At 43.4% G+C, this 25,510-nt stretch overlaps 4 protein-coding genes across 5 annotated transcripts; 3 read left to right on the top strand and 1 right to left on the bottom strand.

Annotated features, from left to right (window-relative positions):
• Positions 1-788: 788 nt before the first annotated feature.
• LOC116293183 (zinc finger protein 395) lies at positions 789-4,549 on the top strand. The gene is made up of 5 exons (XM_031700582.2): positions 789-1,369; positions 1,635-1,741; positions 1,933-2,135; positions 2,799-2,917; positions 3,628-4,549. The coding sequence occupies exons 1-5, from the start codon at positions 894-896 to the stop codon at positions 4,055-4,057; spliced, it is 1,335 nt and encodes a 444-aa protein (XP_031556442.1). The 5' UTR covers positions 789-893; the 3' UTR covers positions 4,058-4,549.
• Positions 4,550-5,925: 1,376 nt separating this feature from the next.
• Positions 5,926-11,503, bottom strand: LOC148911831 (uncharacterized). The gene is made up of 2 exons (XM_089029282.1): positions 10,019-11,503; positions 5,926-9,771 (listed from the first exon to the last, which is right to left on the bottom strand). Exons 1-2 carry the CDS (start codon positions 11,180-11,182, stop codon positions 6,250-6,252), a joined length of 4,686 nt encoding a protein of 1,561 aa, XP_088885408.1. The 5' UTR covers positions 11,183-11,503; the 3' UTR covers positions 5,926-6,249.
• A 2,136-nt stretch (positions 11,504-13,639) lies between these two features.
• On the top strand, positions 13,640-25,472 carry LOC116293188 (exostosin-3). Its single transcript, XM_031700586.2, has 5 exons — positions 13,640-16,193; positions 16,553-16,680; positions 17,223-17,367; positions 17,477-17,605; positions 23,904-25,472. Exons 1-5 carry the CDS (start codon positions 14,112-14,114, stop codon positions 24,111-24,113), a joined length of 2,694 nt encoding a protein of 897 aa, XP_031556446.2. The 5' UTR covers positions 13,640-14,111; the 3' UTR covers positions 24,114-25,472.
• Positions 17,874-23,321, top strand: LOC148911830 (uncharacterized). Of its 2 annotated transcripts, XM_089029220.1 has the most exons (3): positions 17,874-18,021; positions 18,130-23,168; positions 23,277-23,321. In XM_089029220.1, the coding sequence occupies exon 2, from the start codon at positions 18,200-18,202 to the stop codon at positions 22,943-22,945; it is 4,746 nt and encodes a 1,581-aa protein (XP_088885346.1). In that variant the 5' UTR covers positions 17,874-18,021; positions 18,130-18,199; the 3' UTR covers positions 22,946-23,168; positions 23,277-23,321. The 2 variants fall into 2 exon arrangements, with proteins under 2 accessions (XP_088885346.1, XP_088885345.1); XM_089029219.1 differs by having other exon boundaries at positions 17,874-23,168.
• Positions 25,473-25,510: the final 38 nt, after the last annotated feature.

The following is a 25,510-nucleotide window of genomic DNA, read 5'->3' as shown; positions in this document are numbered from 1 at the left end:
CTGTTGGTAGCTCGTAAACGCCGCTGTTGAACTCGCCGAGATATTTCAAACAAAAGTATTGTTTCAGCTCTACTGAATGCAAATGCTTTCAGCCGTAGTTTTAAAAATAAATTTAATCCCAAAATAACTAGAAAATAAATCGTGATTTGACAGTAAGGGTTTTTATCAAATATCAGTCTTGTTAATTTCTTGGGTTTTTTCTTAAAGATGTCACGCTTTTAGGGACTGTCCCGTTATTTCGAAGGTAAAAAAACAATGTTTATAATTACACAGGCGCCGGTAAGACGACATTTGGTGTAAGCAAATTTTATTTTAACCAATGAAGACTCATTGTTTTAGTCGATATGGCTTGAGGGGTCGAAGTCATCTGCCAATCATCATCTCTTCTCAGCTTCATACAAGTCAAATTGGATCGAATTTCAATCGATTGTCCAGGCAAGCGAGAAAAATGCGCTGCAAGCGCTTTCTTGTTGAAAATAAATAAGCTATCATCAGCTCTTTCGTTTCATTAATGTTTTGGAGGAATTTCTTTGGGGAAAAGACCTTATTTTCACACTGTGATCAACTGAATTTAGTGTAACAATGAAATCCTCGGACGTGCTGCAAGTCGTAAACACTAGGGCATAGAGCTAAAAATAAAATATAAGGTAACCAATCATTTTGACATAAAATAAGCCAATCAAATGACTCGTTATATAGGAATCACCTGGAACTGACCAATCGTGGGGTAATTTAGATTGGTTTTTATTGTTTTTCAAATCATCGTAGCACACGCCCCCAGACCGGGTTAAGAACCAAAACAAACTAAACCCGGCTTCGAACAGCGTGAGGTGACGATCTAAACCGGTAAGAGAAAGAAAATCAGCTCCAAAAAACTTCCAAAAACCTCTACAATGTATTCCTCTCGGACGAGAGCGAAAAACGTTTTACTAGGGCAGAAAGTGTGTGCACCCTGGAAAGATGGTCTGTACTATGCAGGAGTGATTGAGGCCGTAAAAAGTCGACCAACCGGCGAAAGCACGTTCACTATTCTTTTTGACGATGGCTATATTGCTGAGGTGGACGAAGACGATATAGTTGGTCCTAGCTTCGCGAAGGTAGGCTGTCTCCAGCTTCGTTCAGGACAGCGTGTTTACATCACCTATCATGGACGAGAAGTGCCTGCTAGAGTGGTGAAGCACAAACCATCGTGGAAGAAAGTCGTTGTACGTGTTATGGACCGTGGCGAACACTTGTTGACCGTCAAACAAGAAGAACTGCGACTAATCAAAGGACAGAAACCTCCTGTAGATGGACAACTGTTGAATCATCTCCCTAGCAAGGAATGTCCAGTCCCATGCAAGATAAAGGCCCAAAGCGTGGATTTTGAGTAAGTGGAAAAATCTTACATCTAACGGCGACGATAATTCGACGTAAACAAGGATCTTTGCTTCTCAAATTACCGTGTTTTTTTAGGGTTTTTTCTTAGACGGTTCTTTCTTTTTTTGGATGAAAATTACCCAAATTCAAAAGTATTCGCCTATTCGTAGAGGTCGAGTTTTTGTGATATTAGAAATTTTCACAAGTTTTTTAATGTACCTTTTTGTACATTATTCGCGTTTATTCGTTTAATTTTCACTCTCTTCTTTCTTCAGGCAATGTCCTTCAAAACATCAAGAAAACTTAACAAGAAGCGAAGAGATGGCTGCCCTGGTTCTAACCTCCCTCTCTATCTCTCCAGTTGTAAAAGATCAAGAAAATCGTGAGTCACTATTTTGAACATCTTCTTCTCCAAAAACGAATTACCTCAGCAGTTCTTTATCTCACGCTCTTCTTATAAATACCGGCTAAACTTTACACAGTAATTCCATTAACGTTTGTTCTCCTAAGATTTCAAATTGCTGCTATAATCACTAAGTATTAATGGAGTTTATTTCCTTTTAATTTTCTTAGTGTTCAAAGAAGAGATAATATTTTCGCCATCACCTGATTCAGGAACGGAAATGGCTAACGTTGGATCACCGAACTCTTACAGCCTTTCAAATTCACCGACATCTCCCTCTACTTTGGAGGACTTCAAATACAGCCCTTCCTACCACTATGACGAGGGAATAGGAATCGAGTTTATAAAGAAAGAACGCACTCGGAAAAGAAAGGTTAGAAGCCAAGATTATTCGCGCATCTGAAAATATTTTAGTGCCATTCGGGTTGTAAACAACCAACTGATTCGAGATCATGTGATTATGCAAATCTCAAAAGCCGGGTTTTGTGTTCGACTTTGTTTTGAACCGGCCTTTCATTTATTTCAGTCGTTTTTAATTTGGATCGAATACTTCCTCGGTTTCATCCGTTCAGTTATATTATCCAAAAACAAGTGTCATTTGTTGTTTAAAAATTCTCTCATAACATAACGTAATTGTTTTTTTCTGTGCTACCGTGTTTGTTAATGGTATTACTCAACCGTAGAGTAGAAGTCGCTTAATTCTTTGCTAAGGAAGGGCTTTCCTTGCATGACCAATAAACTGTGTTAATTGGCACGCTTTCTCTAACTCTCGGATTCCTTTTCTATTATTATATTTCTGCGCGATATTTCGGGGTTTTAGCCACCATGAGTTGCCCTACCGAACAACCTCAAACTGCTCTGGACTTGCCTACCTTCAAAATAACATTATTAATAGCATTTAAATAGTTCGTTCTATTTCATCAAGGCTTGTTAATTTCAAATCGGTTGCAATCGAATGGGTTTCGCTCTTTTTTGGCATGACGACATCGATCCAAGAACTAGCATGCTGAAACCAAGGTTTAATTTCTCTTTACAGAACAGTATCTCATCAACTGGTTCAAAGAAGGTTGTATACCTCTGTACATGGCCAGGATGTGGGAAAACTCTTTCCACTGTTCCAGGGATAATTCGTCATGTTCGTACAATTCATCTTGGGTAAGGAAAACGTACATATAGAATACAATTATATTCGGCCTGAAAGAGGGTATGTTTAAATACGAAAATACGAAATACGAAAAATAGAATTTTGACAATCTTTTTTTGCTACCTCTTTGGCGAAAAATTTTGAAACATTTTTCTTGGCTACAAATTTGTTAATTTTTACGGTATTGAAAAAAAATTGTTTTCGTAAACAATGGACTGCTTCGAGCGTGTTAAAACGCAATTAAAAGAAAACTCCAAATTATGATATCATAAAAACCCTCTCTGATATTGCGTGTTGTTGAAAAAAAATTAAAAACCGTTATTGAGATTACCAATAGCCTATATGGATTACTTTCCTTGATATATCAAAAAGTATTTCTTTTGGGATTAGACAAATGACTTCAAAAAAGTGCAGCCTCAACATTTTAGGAATAAATTTATTTGTAGGTCGTGAAATTGCAAATTAATAATTATCGGGTTTCATCGAAACCAATTCTTGAGCTGTAGTTGACATTTCTGGTGTCAGATAAATGAATATAAATATAAATTGGGGATTGTGGTGAGTGTGTGTTTTCACCTCAATCATACTTGTAGAAAACTTGTACTATGTACCAAAAGATTGTTAATTGTTTTTACTTGGACACAATTTTATAATTATACAGCGGTAAATACAAAATTCTGGTTTTATATCATTTATATATTTTTTTCGTTTTTTTTTTCAGACCAAAGCGACACTCCGAGGATGGCTACAGTGACGGAGAGGAAGAATTTTATTTTACAGAAAAGGACGACGACCAAGAAGATTTCTGCGACCCATTTCCTCACCCACTAGCCCTCTCCCCCACCCCCACACAGTCCCATTTTGACATGGTCAAGAGCCCATGGTCTGAGCCTTGCATCAGTCCCTCAGATGTCCTGGAAGCGACGGAAAACTCGCCACAGAATCTTCGCTTTAACTGGGACTTCCACATCGCAGATCAGGCCACAGCAAATAAGACAGCTTCCACAACACGATCCACGCAACCCCAGCATCACAGAAAAATCCGAGGAGAAAGTAAGAAGTGTAGGAAGGTCTACGGAATGGATAATCGACATCTTTGGTGCACACAGTGCCGATGGAAAAAAGCATGCGTTCGATTCTCGGACAGTTAAATTAGCCTTCTTTAGACCTTACAAAGACGCATACATTTACCTTTCAAAGACAGTAAATAGTTATTCTATCCACCCTTAGTGTTGGGCTGTAAATAGATTATTTTTTCCTTAACATATATAGCTTCTATATTTGATATTTAGCCAAAAAAATCTTACATGTTAAGAGACTAAAAAGTTGTTATAATTTAACATAGCATGATAATATTGCTCCAAAATTAACTTCAGTGCCAAGACATGTACGAACTTTACGACAAAACGTATAAGACAAAGTAGCATTCATAAGCTTGCAGAGCCCAAAGTTTATAATAAGTTATCAAGTTGGTAGTACTAAGTGACAAGGGCAGAATTCAAAATTCATATAGTAAAACTCACTCTGAATAAGGCTAGCGCCTTGGAGTTTTATACATGTGGGGTTTCTCATGATAAACAAGAAAATGCACTTAGATTCTGTTACCGTTATTAAAGTTTTCCTCGTTGAAGGACTCAAAAAAACTGTTTATTTCACTGGCTGGGAAAATCCCTGTATGCCTTTTTTGCAGCTTTAAAAAAATCAATTCCCTAGAACATTAAATAATATCCCTGTTGTAAAGGAAGTAAAACTAGTTAGCTGATATCCTCTTTTAATATCTAGTGTCATGTTGGGGCTACTTGACCATATTATATCAATGTTCTTGTTTTTGTTTCGTTGGCAATGCTCCAAAAAGGTCGGCAATACTTTACCCCCTAATTCAGAACAAAATTAACTTGCAAAAAACTCAAAAAGAAATGTTTTGGTGATAATTGAACTTCAAATTTTAAGATGAGTTGTAATGGCTTTAAGGATATGCAAGTATTTTTACTTTGTTCTTTGTCCTGTAAACTCTGCGTCTTTATAATGTTGTCTTTCATGCTTTGAACGCAGTTACGGAAAAAATAGAAAAGAGGTTTCATTTGGTGCGGGTTGAGTGAAAAATTTACCAAAGTCGAGTTGCCATGAAACGCCGGCCGGTGCAGGCTGATCGTGTTGTTTACAACCTTTTTAGGCAAAAAATCTTGGCGCAGACATTTTATTATTGACAGATGAATTATAATTTTGTCTGGATGGACTCTCAAGTTGTCAGGAATAAAAGTTGTCAAGTTCAGTCGCCAAACGTGCTTCGATATTCTTTCCGAAGCCTAGCAACACTGCGTTTGATTCGCAGTGGTAAAAAAAAAAAATATATGAATAAAAATATATGGTTCAATAAAAAGGCGCTTTTGGTGTTCACAAACGACTATAATATTATTACTGTTTTAGTATAAAGTACCGAAAAAGTTGTCTCAAAAGTGCAATGATCCTTTGATACACTTTATTGCCGCTACCGGACACTTTTGTATAGTACCGCAGGAGTCATATCGCTATCTCTACGCTCTACCAGTCAGAGAGGCTTGAACTTACCGCCTCAATATTATTCTTAGTAAATGGTATAAAAACAAACAAATATCCTGTTCAATTTATTGCCACTAAAACAAGTATTAACCTGTTATTGGCTGGCTATTTTTTCCCTGCTATGCTGATAACGTTTTGTGTTGAAATTTGGCCAATGTTTTTCATCTATAGCGTATTATGCATGGGGCAGCTAAAATGCCAGGATTTGCCCTGATAAAATAGGCATTTTTTCCATGAATAAATTGATTAATATTATATTCATACATATGTGCACGAGGCTTTTCCTAGCAGCTTTTCCTTATCGAAAGAGGTTCTCAATTTTCCAACATTTTAACCATATGTTTAAAGAAAAAAATATTCTATTCAGCTCGTGCGATCTTGTTTTTGCGACATCTATTACGTATCAAAAGGAACGACATCTATTTCAAATCGTTGCATGAAAGATTGTCAAACCCTCAGGTCGTCATCGAGACTCAAACCTTTTATTTCATAATTCCGGCACGTACAACGAAATCCAAGTTCTTTTTATCGCTGCGCCAGTAAACACGACGAACGACGTAAACGAATGAACAAGCTTTAATAATGAAACGTAGTCGCAAGATGGCCGACCAATAACAACAGTAATGAACAGGCGTCACTGGCGCGGGCGCGCGCGCATGACAGGCACAAATGTCCGCGGGCACAACGGGCTCGCTGGCGCAGTATCTTCTTCTTCCTTATTTTCTGTTAATTAACTGGATAACAAAGTTATTATGGTTCATACATCTACAGGTCGCATAATGTCTCAATATAGGAAGTAGTCCTTGAGGTAGGCTGGGGGTTTGCGTGTTCGTTGTGGTCTCGAGGGAGATTCTTCGCTGCTGAGTTCGTTGTTGATGGGCAGTGGGACGGTGAGAGTGACTTGCGAGGGTGGTGGGTCTTGCTCAGTTGTTTCTGGGGTTGTGTTGGTGTCTTCTTCCGATGCGTTGTCTTGATTGTTTGGTTTACACCAGCTTGGTAAGTCAACTTCGTATGGGCGGATAAGTTCCGATGGGGGTGTTGGTGGACTTGGTTCTTCTGACGCTAACGTTGGGTCTACGGTGGCGAAGTCTTCGTCGGCATCGTTGTGGATTACTTGAGTACTAGTGTGGGAGGAGGCGAGGGGAGCGGGAACGGCATAGCACTCACATAGCTTGACCTTGTATGATGTGGCGCGAAGTTGGGATCCGGTGAACTTCTTAATGTAACACCAAGGGTCGCTCACTTCTGTAACGATGTAGCGGTCACGAGCACGTAGTTTGTCGCGGTCAGCGATCAAATAAACTATGTCTCCCACTCGAATCTGTGGCTGAGGTGCGGCAACTCCGTGTTTGTCTTTGGACTTTTCGCTGTGGGGATGGTTAGTGGACCTCTTCTGGTGCTGCGCTACTATATTCTGGTAGTCAGATAGTGGGAGTTGGTCACAGGTGTATTGACTGCGCTGTGTCCATAGTTCACGAGCGGAGAGACCTTGATGGCGTAGGCGAGAGTTGAGACGAGCTGTTGCTAGTGCGAGGCCAGTAGAAGTAATGGGTCCACCTCCGGGCTCCTGTCGCAGAAGCTCTTCTTCTAGCTCTTGAATAGCCTTTTCGGCGACTGGGTTCTTATTCTTATTCTTTATGCGACCAACATCGAGCCAAATGTTCAAGTGTTTTAGACCGTCGTTGTTGCTAAGAGATAAGAAGCTTGGTGCAGGGTCTACTCGAATGACTGCTCTTGGACCGTCCAAAGGGTGTAGTTCCACAATGAGGCGTGTAAGGGCGTCGCGCAGGGTGTCGTACTTTTCGTCTTGTATTAAACAAGTGTTGGTGTAGGATGTCGAACACTCTCTGAGTAGTAAGATTGCTTGTCGTTGTCGTTTGATAACGTCAGCAGCGAAGGATATGCCGACGACGTCGGGTGGTTCTTCAGATGATTGGTTTACGAGAGAACTTGGAAACTTCCGTAAGGAGGCACATGGGTGGCATGACGAGGATACCCTGGTTAGGGCACTGTTCATGTCTAACGCAAAGAAGTGGCGTAGTACAACCATCTGAAGCTGGTTGCGAGATGGATGGTTTAGACGAACGTGGAGAGCTGTGAGAAGACCATCAAGTACGGACCGTGGTACTACTATTGCCTCAGATGAGGGGGTGAAAGGTTGGTTGCGTTTGACTACTAGAATGCCGTCTTTGGAGATGGACGTTACGTTTAGATAGCGTTTGATGTCTTTTATGTTAGTCAGTTTCTTCGAGGGTCTAGTTCCTTGTTTCAGATGGGCATGGACTCTGCGGAGGTCGGGACATCCGTTTTGGATTTCTCGCCAGGCTGATCTCGTGGTGAATGGAAGTGACTTGGTGTTGTCGATGATGTCTTGAACGGACACGTCACGGACGACAGAGTCTTCTGTTTCTTTGATGAAACTGCACACCTGGCATGTTGGTTCTTGGCACTCTGGAGCGTTGCGGCTCGTAAAGTCTGAAGGGAGGTTAGCCGTACCGGCCAAATGCTGCAACGTGACTTGATATCGGCTAACGGTAGTTAGGAATGATGTTACCCGAGGGCTTGCGGAAAATTCGCCGCGACAGAGTTTATTGATGGCTTGGACGCATGGTTTGCTGTCAGTGAGTACGCAAGTACGGTGTTCAGACTGTATTATAAACGGGCTGAAGTGCTTGACGGCCGCGGCGATACTCAGTGCTTCAATTTCACAGGGCAGCCAGTTGACTTGGTGTTTGCGGAGTTTTGCGCTGAAAAATCCGGCAAGATAGAGGTTGTTCTCACGGGACACATATAGTGTTGCTCCGAGGCCACGTTTGGTTACGGAGCCGTCTGTTACGATCCATAAGGAGTCGGATGGACGTGGTAGAGCGATGGCTTTGGTTGACGTGAGGGCCTGCTGAGCAGCTTTAAACTTGTGGAGAAGACTTTCGTTCAACGTAAGTTTGTCTTGTGACTGGAGACCCGAGATTGCGCCTTCGAGGGGGTCGATTAGGGAGGAACACTCTGGTAGGACGCGGCTAAGGACTTTGTAGGACCCGATAAAAGAGCGCATGCCTTTGACGGTAGTTGGAGGAGGACAAGATGCAAGAACCGCGACGCGATGAGGACTTGCAGATAGTTTGCCTTGGGACCACACCCATCCTAATATGGTGGTGGACTTTGGACAGATGACCGTTTTAGTTGGTGAGAGTCTAAGGTTGCACCTGTCAAGCTGTTCCAGGACCCGTGCCCAGATAGGTAGAAGGTCTTCGGGGCTTGCTCCTCCGCAGTACAAGTCGTCTGCTATCTTTGCCACGCAGCCTTCTTGGATGAAGTCACCAAGTACTCGACACATCATCTCTTCGAGTGCTGTTTCTGAGCCGGGCATTCCCATTGCGGAGCGGCAGTAAACGCGTACGCCACGAAATGGTGTGGCTACGCCGCAGTACTTCCTGGATTCTTTAGCAAGGGGTATTTGGTAGAAGGCGCGGCTGAGATCAGACTTTATCAGGAACTTCCATGGTGCAATGGTGCGTAGTGTGGAGTCAACGTCTGGCATGAGTGATGGTTGGGGTTTGCTGTACCGTCCCACGTCTGCAAAGGCAGTGACGAGGCGATGACCGCCAGAGGGTTTCTTTATGAGGAAGGAGGGGTTCAGGTATTCTACTGCCACGTCGATATCTTCGGGTTTTTGGAAGACTTGGTCTCTTTCCAGTTCGTCAAACTTCTCTTGCAGCTCTATTAGTTGGTTTCGAGAGTATTGAGGAAGGCGCCCTTTACGTTGGGGCGGCTGTACCGGTCCCATGTTTACGCGGGCTTCTATATGGCCCGCTGCTCCGTTGTACCCTGGAATGTCCGGTTTGAAGACGTTGTCGTATTTCTGTAGGACCTTCTGGAATTGGTCACGCATGGAACTTGTAAGTAGCTTGTCTGGATCTAGACTTACGCTGCCTGAGGACGGCGGGGTAGGCTTTACTTCTGTAACGGGGAGTGTTGAGGGTGGAGCCGCTTCGGGAGGAGTCGCTGGGACGGTTGGGCGGGCCCAGCAGATGTGGTCGTGGCGTCGGACGGTGTATGGTTCGTCGGACGTGTTGGTAATTCGCACTTTACCTCCGACTGTATCTATGACTCGTGGTTGGGGCCATGGGTTTTCGCTGGGTGGAGGGCGTTTGAGTTGGGACGTATCACTACGGGGTTCAATGGCGATAGTGTTGTCAGTTCCCAGCTCGGGGGGGACGTCAACTTCTAGGTAATCTCCAGGCCAGATAACGGTGGTGGGCGACGATGAACGTAACACATACGACGTGGCGTGGCGTATGGTGTGAGCCTGAGTGCTGTGTTTTTCATCGGTGTGGTACAAGATGGTTTCGGAGCCTTGTATAGTTATCTGTTGAGTGGCTGGGCGAACTGAGATGTCGTTCGCGATGAGGAAGGGTATTCCAGTTGTCCTCTACTACGAGGGCGTCGAGCGCGAGTTTCTTGTTGGAACGAGAGAGCAGGACGTGTACTTCGCCAATAACGGTCAGCGGTGTCGTACCATCGGCTTGCAATGCTTGTTGGGAAGACTTTTCGACGGTAAGACCAAGTGTCTGGGCAACGGACGCTTTAATCATGCTGGTTTCGGCGCCGGTGTCGAGGGTCAGCCTCACTGGGTGTTGTCGATAGAAGGCGTTGAGTAGGGGTGACCTTCTGGTGCTGACCCTTCGGGAGATGGAACGTGCGGACGGAAGGGCTGACGCTTCACTGTCAACTTGATCAGGTGCGTACAGATCTAGGTTATCGTCGTCTTCTTCTACTTCCTCTTCATAGTTGGTTGTCGAGCGAGTCTTGGCGAGGAAGAGTCTGTCCTCAGGAGGTAAGTAAGGGCACTTACTTAGGAAATGCTGTTGATCTGCGCGGCCTGCTTCTTTGCATAGTGGGCATGACCTGGGGCGTCTGGAAGTCGTTGGGCGGCGACTGTTTGGCAATTTGTTTGGTTCACGTGAGGCAGGGAATCTAAATTTTGACGCTGTAGCGCGTAGTATCTTGGAATCAGCGGCTGTGCGTAGTTCGTCAAGCAGTGAGTCCAACGCTTGGGAGATTTCTGGTTTTATCGATGCGAGGGTTCTGGAGCGAAGTTCCGTGCCATATCGTTGTTTTACGAGGTTTGGGAAGTCCGGGTGGATTAGTCTAAGCCAGGTGAGAACGATCATATTTTCAAGACTGGGTGTTGATTCCTCGTCGGCGGTTATAATCTCGCCATGGTGGGTGATATTGCCATTAGCGATGAGGAGATTGTCTTCGACGAAGGACATCAGTCGTTGAAAGAGGTCTTCTGGGCGTTCGTCATGTTCCAGTTTAATGTTATTAAAGTCGATAAAGTGTGCTCCGGTGGACTGGAACCCATAATGCATGCGAATCATTTGCCAGATGGAGTTGATAGATGTTGAGTTCTTGACAATTGAATTTCTAGAGATAACTGGGCAATAATTAGCGATTTGGCCAAGCATCAACTCCAGATGGGTACACTTTTGCTGTGCTGTTCGACGTCTAGCGACAGGGACTGCTTCACCGTCATCAGTAAAGCCTCTTAGAGGGCCTCGAGATTTCTTTAGCCACGTCACGGTATCACCAAGGAAGGATGCGAAATTTACGTCGAGAGATAATGTATACTGTAGGTTTTGTCTCCATGCTTCGAAGGAAGTGATTGTCTCGTTTTTAGTCAGTGTCCATTGTTTTGGTGCTCTTGTTGAAGTCATTTTTGGAGTCGATGGTTTGGGTGATTGTTGATGAGGCCGTGTGAATGTGTTTCGTAAGCTCTTGTGTACGTTTCTTGCTGTTCGTTTTCCAACCACCGTACAGGTTGGCTCGTTACGAGACTTCTGCTATTGATCGTTGTATTTATACTGTTGTTCGTGGGTCCTTTAATCGCTGCCACCACGCCAGTAAACACGACGAACGACGTAAACGAATGAACAAGCTTTAATAATGAAACGTAGTCGCAAGATGGCCGACCAATAACAACAGTAATGAACAGGCGTCACTGGCGCGGGCGCGCGCGCATGACAGGCACAAATGTCCGCGGGCACAACGGGCTCGCTGGCGCTGTATAATTATAATCTTAGTAATTCTATCTGATTTGCTCCGGGAATGCCTGAAGTGAGTTCATATAATGGATGGAAATTTCCCAATTTTTTTTCCTATTTAGTGTTACTCCAAAAAATAATATACTTTAAAAGGGCTGATTTATTCCAAGAGCATTCAGCATTCTCCAATCCTTCATTTCCTGTATCACCTAACTTCTCATAACAGAGCCGATGCGAGTGGAAAACGTGATAAATGTAATATGTGAAAATAAAATAAAATGTAACGAAAAATCAATAGACGGTAAAAGTCCTTTGCATCGATTACCCCATGCAGTTTACATGATGTTCTGCATTTATTAAAAATATTGATATTTTTTTCTCGAATCTTGGCTTCTTTGCTTCAGTAGAAATAATAAATAGGTCACGTACAGTCATCATGAAACAATAGCTATATTATGCCAAGAGTGTTAGAGGCAACAGTTGTGTTTACGTTTCGCTTAATAAAAATTTAACTTTTAAATTGCAAACTAAACACTCAGTTATCGGGAAAAAACTTGGTATAAAGTTTAGTACTAATATTGTTCGAGATTGTTGTCCTGTCTGAGTTAGCTCAGTGTGAGCATAGTTATTAACTGTGGTGTGAGCTTGTAAGATTTTTTACGAAAAGTTTATGTCAACTTTAACCGGAAATTGCATTGCATGACGTTAATACACCACCTGTCACGCATCACGCTATCACAGTAATTCAACCGTTACAATATTATTTACGCCTCACGCAATGTAACTTCATTTTTAGTACAAACCCAAATTAAATAAATATTCAAAAATTCAAAAGAAATATCAGAAAATCCCAGCACGGATCTGGGAATCACAAGCAGGCAAAAATCCAAGCTACTAATATTTATATCACGAATATGCAAAGAAAACGTGCTTGTCTTATCTTTTGTCAATCTATGTTCTGGTCTGTGTACATCGACCTGGACTTCCATCAATCAATTTTGGGACGGTCCCTTCAGGATTATATAGCTAGTTTCGTGTCTTTCGGCTTGCGTTGGCTGAGCGTGAGTGAGTCTGGTCATATGTAGTGGTGTCAAGATTGCCCAACATTCTGCTAAAACATTTACGCCAAGCGTTCCAGGATAGAAGTTTCTCACGCTGGACTCAATGATTTTAAATTCTGCTTTGGTTCATATGAAATCAAAAGAACTTGAGATTAAAAGAATATAATTTGTTACGGAGATGGTGGCCGATTAAGGCGTGGTTAATTTGATTGATGCCCTGTTAAAAGATCGGATCCTATCACTAACAAAATACGTGCATGTAGCAAGATGATGCAAGCAAGCAAGCATTATAAGATGATGATATAACTGCATATAAATAAGACTGATCACGAGTTACATATCAAAAGGTTAATTGACAGGCACCAGCTGAGTTGTAAAAACGTTATTTGAGTACTACTGCCCTTCTTTTTTGTTTGCGCAGAGGTATCGACTCCAAAAATTTGACTCCACTTACGGCTGTGTCTGACCTTTGGAAAGATCGGCAGACTTGTTGTAGATCACGATCGATGCATCCTCGATAACCCAGGGCTAAAATTCTGTCGCTTTCTTTTTGTTTCTCGCGAAACGAGGGACAGAATTTTACTCCTGGGTACCCGAGGATGCATCGATGGAGATGGAGACAAGGCCCTGGACGCAGGTTAACGTTGGGATACCTGGATGGGACAGTTGTCTGAGTTTTTATAAAATGTGCAGGGAGCCGATCCAGGGAAGGGCAAAGGGGCGCGGTAGCCCTCCCTCACCCCCCCCCCTCCCCTGCACCTCAGCCATGTATAGTTTTATTTGATCAATGTAATGGTATTACAGTGAGATGAGCAGTTTTTACGTCATGTTGTGACTGACAAAGATATTACTATTAGCTGGTCATAAAGTAAAGGGGGTTGTAAAAAATGGGTCATACATTTTTGAACTTCTTAAAAAGGGATATTCTGCCTATAAAACTAAATTTGACTAGCAGGAAAAAAAGCCACTTCAAGTGCAGGCATTGCATTGCTATTTCACAATGACAATCCGCTTGCGCTGCCAAAAGTTTTTTTAAACGGTGGGTTTCCTGCGTTATGGAGAGACCTGGAGCGGTCAAATATGCTAATGAGATACTACGCGAGCCAAAATAAAACCGCAGTGACAGATCGAGTAACAGCATTTGTTTTTTTACCAATTATTCGTGGTTGTGTCTTCCTTTTTTACACGTCTACTACTCAAAGTGATCCCTAGGAACGACAAGGATATCCTCTAGATGGATTTTATTCAAGAATTGAGTGGATAAAGCTGTCAAAAAAGACAAGTATTCGGCATGATTAATGGCGACGGTGATAGACGCACCTACAACATGTGGACCTCATGAGCAAGCGTCTTGTTTTTTTTTTTACGATTCCTTTTTATGAATTTTTAAAGAAAGCATACATTTCGATGGATTGATGAATAAGTAACTGAAGAAAATACCGCTAGTGCTAAATCGGTTTGTTGGTTGTAGCGGACGGAAAAATTCATCGTCCTTCGCCTTCCTGTCCAAGTTATGCCAAAAACGCGAAAGATTTTTTAAAATGTTTCGGAGAATGCCACGTTTGCCTAGTAAAATAAAGGATTATCTTGTCCTGAAAGTGCTTATCTGTGCCCTGGTGTTTGCAGTTATTGGACCGCTTGTGTTTCTTCACCATTTAAACGGAGATACTGGCTCAAGGGATTTTACTATTCAGTCCTTTCAGACAAGAACCAAGCTTGATAAGTCTTATGCAAAAGATGAGTTTTTACTGGAAAGACTCGAAGAATACCGGCGACAGATTACAGAATTAGAAAGAATTAAGCTTTCTTTGTCCAATGAACTGAGGGATTTAGAAGGAAAGAGACACATAATCCAAAAAGATATTCAAAAACTTCATGAGAGTGCGGAAAAATTACAGAAGGATTCAAAATCTGTTAAGGATTTGGTTAGTCGTGCTAAACGAAAATTAGACGTTTATAAAATAGAAAAAACTAAAATGAATCAGTGTCCAAAATTGCCTGAAATGAGGTTGCCAAAAGCACCAGAATTACCACTACAGAGAAATCAAATTTTATCTTTAAATAACGAAGATGTTGATTCTTGTAACCTTGAGAAGTGCTTTGATTTTAGTCGTTGTCCTTATGCTAAGGGATTTTCATTCTATGTTTATGATCCTACAAACTATCTGATTGCATCTAATCCCTCATTTGATGTTATGTCCATATACAAACTACTCAAAGACAGTTTATACTATACATCAGATCCTATGACTGCTTGCATTTATGTTGTCCTTGTGGGATCCCTGGATGAAATATCGAAAGAAGATTTAGACCACGTTATACATTCCTTGTCTTACTGGAATGAAGATGGCAGGAATCATTTTTTATTAAATTTAAAATCATCAACAAACACTTACAAAGATATCAGAGGAATTGGAATCAATTTTGGAATGGCATTTGTGGGCCAGACTTCCTTTTCTAGTTCACATCTGCGTCCTGGTTTTGACCTGGTCATCCCGCCTATCAATATCAGTCAATCACTTGGGGAAGGATTGTGGGAACAGCCACCTCCACAACTGCCAGCTTTTAGAAAGTACTTCCTGAGCTTTGAAGGACAGATTACCAAAACTGGCAAAAAATATTCATTTTTAAGTGCAAATGAATTTTTATCCCTGTCAAAAGAAGCGAATGATTTTTATATTTTTACGAGTTGCAAAGGCAGCATTAATGAAAGTGGAAATGAAGTGGACCCTTTAGAATGGAAGTTATGTGGCAGCCATGAAACTAGAATAGGGATACTCGAAAAATCTACTTTTGCCATAATACCAGGACCTATGAATAGCATTGGATCTTGGGATGCAGCTCAAGTTCGTCTGATTGAAGCCCTGCAGAGTGGAGCAATACCAGTGATTCTGAGTAGTGCAGTATCTCTACCCTTCAGTGATATGATCGACTGGCATCTGGCTGCTATGATTCTACCCTCTCCTCGCATCACAGAACTTAATGCATTACTACACACTGTGACAGTAAATGAACTGTTGGAACTCAGACGACAGGGTCGATTCTTGTGGGAAAACTACCTTTTAACACCTCAAGCTACTTTGGATGCCATATTAGCAGCTGTTAGAACAAAGCTATCTCTTCCAGCCAAGCCATTATTAGCAACCCCATCAACATCAGTATTTTCACCCTCAAACAAACCATTAATAAATCCACCAGATCCTGATGCTGTTCTTGAACTTCCAATAAAATCTCCAACATTTACAGCAAACTTTACCAGTACAGTTAACTTTGTTAGAGATCACTGGAACAAGCCTCCAGGACCAGGTTATTTACTCCCAAGTTATCCCTTTGAACCACTTTTTCCATCTTCTGCTGCTTTTAAGAACTCCACTACAGAATTTGAACCTCTTGGTGGAGGTAAAGGAGGTTCTGGGGAAGCCTTCATTAGGGCCCAAGGTGGAAATTACCCTAAAGAACAGTTCACAATAGTAATATTGACTTATGAGAGAGAGTTGGTTTTGATGGAATCAATACAAAGACTAGTAGGATTGCAATACTTGAATAAAGTTGTGGTTGTGTGGAACAGCCCTCTTACACCTTCCCCTAGCTTGCGATGGCCAGATATTGGGGTACCTGTTCATGTAAGTATAAAAATAGCTGTCATAAATCTTGCTTTCTGATTGGTTGTTGGCATGTGCTTTATGAGAGTATGCAGCACATATGCGCACTTTCAGTAATGTCATTCCTATCCAAAAAAATATTTATTGTATTTTGCATTTTATGAAAGAAATAAAAATCTTGCTGTGTTGTGTGCAGTCATAAAGCACTTTGGGATCAGCAGAACTGTCTAGGAGTGTTGAAAACACTCTACTAGTGTGTGTCATGCTTCTCCCAATACTTCTCTTGTGTTCTGTCAATCCTCTTTTGCTTCATAACTTTACACAGCTCAATTATATTTCTTCAATAACATACATGGTAAAGAAAGTATTTTTGAAATTAGGTGGTCAAGACTTCAAAGAACAGTCTGAATAACAGGTTTATTCCATATGATGTGATTGAAACTGATGCTATCCTGTCTATCGATGATGATGTTGAGTTACGTCATGATGAAATATTGTTGGCATTCAGGTAAAAAATGTCCATCCATCAATCCCTTCATCCATCCATCTATCTCTCTAACCATAAATTGTTTTTCAATTTTCATTTAACTCAGTAAATGATGTCCAGGCTGATCAATGTCAGGGCACAGCTCTTTCACAGATGGAACCCTGAAACAAACTTCAGGCTGATCAATTTAGGGGCTTTGCTAACTCACAGGTCAAATTCTGAAACAACCTCTGGGCTGATTTAAGTCTGGGTATGGCTCATGAACAGATGGAACCCTGAAACAACCTCCAGGCTGATCAATGTGAGGGCTTGGCTAACTCACAGATCAAATTGGAATTTAGTTTGTCAGGTTTTGCAGAGGCAGGGAAAACCAGAGAATCTGGATAAAAACTCTACTCACATTTGATGCTAAGTGTAGGAATCAAACCTGAGACTGCAGAGGTGAGAGGCGAGTGTACTACTGGTATACAACCCTTGATTCCCAAACATCCATCACTTCATCACTCCATCCCTACACCCACCCATCTAAGTTGAATTGTTAGTTTTATGCTGATTTCTGACAGGGTTTGGCGTGAGAATAGAGACAGAGTTGTTGGATTTCCTGGTCGGTACCATGCGTGGGATGACGTGAATAAAAGATGGACTTATGAATCAAAATATGCCTGTGAGCTGTCATTGATTCTTACTGGAGCAGCATTTATTCACAGAGTAAGTATTTTTGGCATACATTTCAGTCAAGCATTCTATATATTTTAAGTGAGTATTATAAAGGAATAGAAGTATTGAAGGAGGTTAAACAATTTTTTTCTCTCGACAGTATTATTTTTATCTCTACACTCACTGGATGCCAAAAATGATAATCAACAAGGTTGATGAGTACAAGAACTGTGAAGATATTGCTATGAACTTCTTGGTTTCCCACATCACACGCAAACCACCTTTAAAGGTGAGAAAATGTGTAAATATTATATATTTTTAATTTGTCATATTATGAAAAAATAATTACATTCATTTTCATAATTATTACATGACCCAGAGTTGTCTGGGTTTTGGCTTCCATCAATCACATTTTCAACAGTCTGAATTCAGAAGTTGAATTTTTTGGTTGAAAGAAAATGGGATATCCCAGAAAAAAACTCACTGAGGACAGGTAAGGCTGTGTTCATAATGATGGCGGAGGGGGGGAGGGCAGGCAAAATTGAGGGGGGATCTGAAGAGTTCTCTACTGGCCACTAGGGCCTGGACACGAGTTAGATACCGCTGACCGGCTCAGTAGGAGCGGCCATCTTGTTTACGTTAAGATTACGTTTTAGGACAGAACTATAATACAAGACTATTCAGCACCAGTATATCTTTATTTATGTAAGTTTTCCATTTATTATATGTGTAATCGTTTACTTCACATTTATCTATACATGATTTACTTTAAGTGCTATTATTTAGCTTAGATTTTATATATTTGTATCTTAGGACTCTATCATCGTTGTAGAATAAAATACTATCAGACATCGAGAAGCATCTCTTTCTTCATGATAGAGTCATGGTTGTAGTTGAATGTTCTGTTCCTAGCTGCACCTTTAAGACACAGGATGTCACAGACGCCGTCGCCGTTGCACTACTAAATAACCATGGGCTAGCACACAGAGACACTGCCACAACGCTCCAGGCCCCAGCGTCAAGAGGACCGAAACTAGATCGGCCGAAAGTAGACATCGGCATTTCAATAGAGGAATGGAACGTATTCGTCCGCCGTTGGGAAGTATTTCGCTCTGGCTCTGGCATAGACGATGCTTCAGCCCCATCTCAGCTCTTTCAGTGTGCTGGACCTGCATTGGGAGATAGCATCCTAAAGGCCAACCACAAGGCAACATCGGAATCCCTCGGAAATCTTCTCTCTGCTATGCGCTCACTGGCCGTCATCCCGGTTGCCACGTGCGTTATACGCACCGAGTTGCTGCAATTACATCAGGAACGCGACGAGGCATTCCGTGCCTTCACAGCTCGGGCGCGAGGAAAGGCCGAAACCTGTGCCTACAGCACACGGTGCGAGTGCGGCAAAACCGTTAACTATACAGACCACATCCTCCGAGACGTCCTACTCAACGGCATTTACGACCCCGACATACGTCGCGAGGTACTCGGGACCAAAGACATCCTGCAGAAAGCGGTGAACGACGTTATTGCCTTGGTGGAAAACAAAGAAATGGCCCGAAATGCACTCCCACCATCAACCCTCTCTGGCATGTCATCATTCCAGCAACAACGAAGAACACAACCCTCTGCGGCCCCATCACATCCAGATCAAGCCAAAGAGGCAACTTGCCCCGACTGTAAGAGTCCCTTCGAAACCTTTACAGAAGGAGCGCGAGGATGGAACACCAAGCCCCATCAAGTGTGCATAAACTGCTACAGGGCCCGAAGACGAAAGCAACGCCAAAAACCCGCCAACATCCAGGCACTAGAATCTGAGCCTATCGCCCAAATCACAACAGTCAGCGTACACAGCACCCACAACAGTCATCGGCGCCGAAGAAGACAGCACTCTCAACGCTATAAACGGGACCTGACCATAACACATAGTACAATCCATAGGCCCCCATCAACGAGACTAGAGCATCACATATTCTCCAAGGGCGAATGGAGAAGAGCTCGTTTCAGAGAACACCCCAGAGTGTCCGTCACCATCACCGTTGACGGACCAAACAACCGATCTCACAACCACTGCTTTAACAAGGAGGCAAAAATATCTGCAATCGCAGATACTGGCGCACAATCAGACCTCTGGTCCCTAGAGGAGTTCACTGCCTGTGGATTTTCCCGTGATGACTTGCGACCAGTCAGTCTTGGCCTCTCAGCCGCCAACCGCTCCCCTATCGCCATTGAGGGTGCGTTCTTTGCCACACTAACAGCAGCCTCACGAGACGGTGCCAAAACAACCTGCCGCTCGATGGTGTATGTAAGCAGCTCCGTGCGAGACATGTACCTGTCCTACGAGTCACTGCTCAACCTCGACCTACTGGGCGAGCACTTCCCTACCAGAGAGAACACAAAGACACCCCTCAACGGCATACACGTCCACGACAGCGTCCATAAACCACAACAACCCTCATCCATCAACGCCAGTAGGTTTATCAACGATGGCTGTACTACGCCACCCAATGCCAACGACACAACGTGTTCATGCCCTCTGCGCACAGCCCCACCACAACGCCCCAACGAGCTACCATTTCCGTGCACCCCGGAAAACAATGAAAGAATGAAAGCCTGGCTCCTCGAACAATACGCATCTTCAACCTTCAACACTTGCCCTCATCGAGCATTGCCCTGCATGGCAGGACCTCCAGTTGAGATACATGTGGATCCAGAGGCCACACCAAAGGCATGTCACAAACCAGCCAGCATGCCTGTCCATTGGCAGCAGAAAGTCTATGAGGACCTCCTCCGCGATGAGGCACTCGGTGTTGTCGAGCGAGTGCCGTATGGGGAACCGGTGACCTGGTGCCACCGCATGGTGGTCACTCGGAAGCACGACGGTTCACCCCGCAGGACTGTGGACCTATCACCCCTTAACAAGTTCTGCCAACGCGAAACCTTCGCCACTGAGTCACCCTTCCACCTGGCGCGACGCATCCCCAAGAACACGTGGAAGACGGTCACGGATGCCTGGAACGGTTATCACAGCGTCCCACTGCGAGAATCAGATCGCCATCTCACCACGTTTATCACACCATTTGGACGCTGGCGATACACCAGGGCGCCGCAAGGCTTCCTGTCCTCAGGAGACGGATACAATCGCCGTTTCAGTGCCATCCTCTCGGAGTTTGAACGAAAGGAACGTTGCGTAGATGACACCATACACCACGACACCGATCTGGAACAACATTGGTGGAGAACGATTGACTTCCTGACCAGAGTCGGCCAGTCCGGCATCGTCCTCAACCCAGATAAGTTTCAATTTGCAGGGAAAAGTGTCAGCTTTGCGGGATTCCAGATATCGGACGCAACAATCGAACCGCTCCCCAAGTACCTGGATGCCATCCGCGACTTCCCTTCCCCAGAATCAACGACAGACATCAGGAGCTGGTTTGGCCTCGTCAACCAGGTGGCGAACTACGCACAGTTGCGAGACACAATGGCCGTATTCAAACCTTTTCTCAGCCCTCGATGTAAGTTCACATGGTCCCAAGACCTGGAGGCAGCATTCCAACAGTCCAAAGAAGTCATCGTAGAAGCCATCCGGGAAGGTGTTGAAATCTTTGACATGCAACGGCGCACCTGCCTACGGCCTGATTGGTCCAACCGCGGGATCGGTTACTTCCTGCTTCAGCAACATTGCAACTGCCCCTCCGGTATACCAGACTGCTGCCCAGGGGGATGGAAAATCACGCTAGCAGGTTCAAGATTCCTTTCATCAGCAGAGCAGCGTTACGCAGCCGTCGAAGGTGAGGCACTTGCTGTCGCTTGGGGCCTCGAACAAACACGATATTTTACGCAAGGATGTGACAACCTTGTGATAGTAACCGACCATAAGCCACTAGTAAAAATCTTCGGTGACCGCACACTAGACGAAATATCGAACTCCCGCCTGTTCCGACTAAAGCAGCGCACCCTACCGTGGCGCTTCGAGATTGTCCACAGACCCGGGAAAACCAACCACGCCGCTGACGCCACTTCAAGACACCCCTCACCATCGAGCTCCGAGAACCACTACTCACTCGGTAAACCAAGCGAACCTGACCTAGCAGAATCAGCGCTGATGTCTACAATCCGCGAAGACGCTCAAGGCCTCAGTGCAATATCGTGGTCCCTCCTAGCACAGGAAACAGCTAAAGATGAATCCCTCTGCCACGCTCCCCGTCTCCTCGAGCAAAACGGCAATATAGACAGCAAAGACCCTACCTTAACCAATCTCTCCCCAATCAGCGAATCCATCTATATCCAAGAAGGTGTCCTGCTGTACAACGACCGCGTCATTGTTCCCTCCTCCCTACGCCAAGGGATCCTCCAGCACCTCCACGCTGCCCACCAAGGGGCCTCCACGATGGAACAGCGTGCCCGTGCCATCGTCTACTGGCCTGGGCTATCAAAGGACATTCAGGACACCAGAGAAAGATGTGCCGACTGCAACCGCAATGCCCCGTCACAAGCGGCCACACCCCCTCTACCTTCGCCACCACCATCCACCCCCTTCGAAGCGATCTTTGCAGACTTCTTCGACCACGGGGGTTGCCACTACCTTGTCGTCGGAGACCGCCTCTCAGGTTGGGTAGAGGTTCTACGCTCAACAGCTGGCACCGATCTAGGAGGATCAGCAGGCCTGGTCCATCATTTACGCAGATTCTTCGCTACGTTCGGCGTCCCAGAGGAACTTGGGAGTGATGGTGGCCCAGAGTTCACAGCAGGTAACACTCAAAACTTCCTCCGCTCCTGGAACGTGCGACACCGCGTGTCCTCAGTAAGCTTCCCCCAGTCCAATGGGAGAGCGGAGGTTGCTGTTAAGGCAGCAAAGAGACTTTTAATGTCCAACACTGGTCCAACCGGGAACCTCGACCAAGACCGCTTCTTGCGTGCAATCCTACAGCTGCGAAACACGCCCGACCGCGACTGCAACTTATCACCCGCACAAATAATCTTTGGTCGGCCACTACGAGACTCACTTACCTTTGTAAGTCGACTAGAAAAGTTCTCAAACCCCAACGTCCGACCACTATGGCGTCAGGCTTGGATAGCGAAGGAAGAAGCCCTGCGCACAAGGATGTCCCGCACAACCGAGTCCTTGAGAATCCACTCGAGACCACTTCGCCCACTAACCCCTGGCGACCGAGTCTTCCTTCAAAACCAGCATGGCCCAAACCCAACTAAGTGGGACCGATCTGGCCTTGTAGTTGAATCCATGAAGAACGACCAATACAGAGTGAAAGTAGATGGATCGGGACGGCTGACACTGCGCAATCGTCGATTCCTGAGAGCTTACACACCAGTCCACCCGACAGTCCCGCAGCAGACAGTATCCCCGCCGCCGTCCCTAGGAAGAAGCCAGGAGCAGGAGCACATACTGATACCCACAGACAAGGGACCACTTGAAGAGGCCTGTGAGCTACCACAAGATGAACCATGTGCCACATCCCCAAACGTTCCTCAACCCATCGTCCCCACACACCCCCAACCACCAGCCACCGAGGGACCACAACCAGACGTCAGTCCCCCAGAAAACCCGTTGACCCAGGCACCTCCATACATACGCCCTACACGTGACAGAAGGACACCACGGCGCTATGAACCCTAGACAGGCACCTGGGTTAGAAACTGAGTCCAGTAATTCTGACTGCCCAGTCAGAGATTCCAGGACTGGGGGGGATGAAGAGTTCTCTACTGGCCACTAGGGCCTGGACACGAGTTAGATACCGCTGACCGGCTCAGTAGGAGCGGCCATCTTGTTTACGTTAAGATTACGTTTTAGGACAGAACTATAATACAAGACTATTCAGCACCAGTATATCTTTATTTATGTAAGTTCTCCATTTATTATATGTGTAATCGTTTACTTCACATTTATCTATACATGATTTACTTTAAGTGCTATTATTTAGCTTAGATTTTATATATTTGTATCTTAGGACTCTATCATCGTTGTAGAATAAAATACTATCAGACATCGAGAAGCATCTCTTTCTTCAGGATCGGGAAATTTTGGTAGGAAAAAGGGGGATGGGCAAATTTTTATCAGAAAAAGGTGGGGGGTGTTAAGAATTATTCTGGAAATTTCAAATTTATTTTCACCTGCTCCCCCCCCCCCCCCCCCTCTGCCATACATTATGAACGCAGCCTAAGAACTGACAAGCAACTCTACTCAAAAATTTATGACACTGAGATTGTGCGAAATCTGCAATAACTGTAACAGTGTGAAATCAACTTCCAAAGAGAGAAATTTCTTGTTCTTTAATAAACTAATGTCATGCGTTAAAAGCAGGGGTAACTCAGTCTGTTGGTTAGTGTGCAAACTTAGGAGCTGAAGGTCTATGGTTTGATGCTCAGGATCTTCATGTCTGATTCAACTTCTCTCTGTTTGTTAACCTCATGAGGAGCACAGATAGTTTGAGAGGGTAAAGGGTGTACCCGAAGTCCAACTATTTAACCCAATCCCCTGGCTTGGGAGAATAATTGGGCAACCACTGCCTGCAGTCTCAAAGTAAAATAGATTGCCTTTACATTTACACTCATTTATTACTGATCATATTTGCCAGGTAACATCTCGCTGGACATTCCTCTGCCCAAGCTGTCCTATCTCATTGTGGGAGGATAAATCCCACTTTGAAGAACGTCATGAATGCATCAATTTTTTTGAGAGAGTTTATGGCTACATGCCTCTTGTGAAGACTCAGTACAGGGCTGACTCTGTCTTGTTCAAGACAAGGATTCCTTCTTCTGAGACCAAGTGCTTCAAGTATGTTTGATGGCAGTAATAAACATACCTGTTAGAACAATGCAGAGTGAACAAAGATCTAAGAATACCAGATTGAAATGTTTGATACCAGACAGAAATTTTACTAGTAACTCATCCAGAGAAAACGAAGATGATGGAATTCTTTGCTCACACTACTCCAATGGCAATTTATTGCAACAAACTTATTCCAAATGTGATGACTAAATAATTATTGCTCCAAGCCAAGTTGGTTTTGATAAATACAGTATTTGTATAAACACATCAAGTTCAATCTCAACTTGGAGAAATTGTTTTGTAGTCACTCAAGCAAATTCAGGAAGCCATATTGTGTCTGGAACAATTCTAGGAGTATAAGTTGTGGCTGACCAGAAATCAATTCTACTGAGGTTAGCAGGAGTAATATCAGAACTCTATGGCAAGGGAGATCCTGCTGGCTAGGATTTAGCCTTTAAGAAACTCCATGAAGATCTTAAAACCACATATTTTAAAAACCATAGAGAAAAAAAAAGCTATTTCAAAAAAAGGTTGAGGAAGGTTTTTTTCTCATTGCATACTGCACTATGGAATTTTACCAAACTTTGTCAGCATTTTGTTCAAGTGTATTTTCTTCTCTTCCGACATTATTTACATCTGAATATAACACATTTTAAGCTTAATTTTGGTATTCAACATGCAAGAAGGCCTTAACCAACCTCACCATTTTTTTTGAAAAAGCTTTGTATTGAATGAGTTATTGGACTTTCCTTCTCACTGCAAGTGAATGCATGAGAAAGGGATTGTCAGTGCATCTTATGCATTTCACCCATTTTGAAAATTATGCAATAAATATGGCCAAAGATGTCTGACATTTTGTCTTCCGTCATTCAAAAAATAGTTACTCAAACCTTTGGCAATTTGTTGATTGCCATTAGCCAAAAACCCAGACGACTTGAATTATAGCTTGTTGTCTGGGTTGCCTAGTTATGACAGTGGGTATGATATAAAAGAATGGATTTTATTTTGACCAAAATCCAAAGATGTCTGACATTTTGTCTTCCGTCATTCAAAAAATAGTTACTCAAACCTTTGGCAATTTGTTGATTGCCAGCAGCCAAAAAGCCAGACGACTTGAATTATAGCTTGTTGTCTGGGTTGCCTAGTTATGACAGTAGATATGATATAAAAGAATGGATTTTATTTCGACCAAAATCTAAAGGATTTTGAAATACATATGGAAACAAATTATAGTAACATTATTATATATTCTTTTAATTCATACTTTTATGTATCATTTTAAAAGATTGTTATAAAATACATATGATATTCATTATAAGTAATTATGCATCAAAATATTAAACTTATTATATTAAACAATTATTTTGAGGGTTTAGCTATGGCTTATACACTTAATTTAGTTAGGGGAATTAC

Source organism: Actinia tenebrosa, unplaced genomic scaffold (assembly GCF_029948245.1).
Source record: "Actinia tenebrosa isolate PJP-AT-01 unplaced genomic scaffold, QUT_ActTen_1.0 PGA_scaffold13__45_contigs__length_12533684, whole genome shotgun sequence".
NCBI classification, from domain to species: Eukaryota; Metazoa; Cnidaria; class Anthozoa; order Actiniaria; family Actiniidae; genus Actinia; species Actinia tenebrosa.
This window is presented reverse-complemented; position numbering and strand designations above follow the sequence as displayed.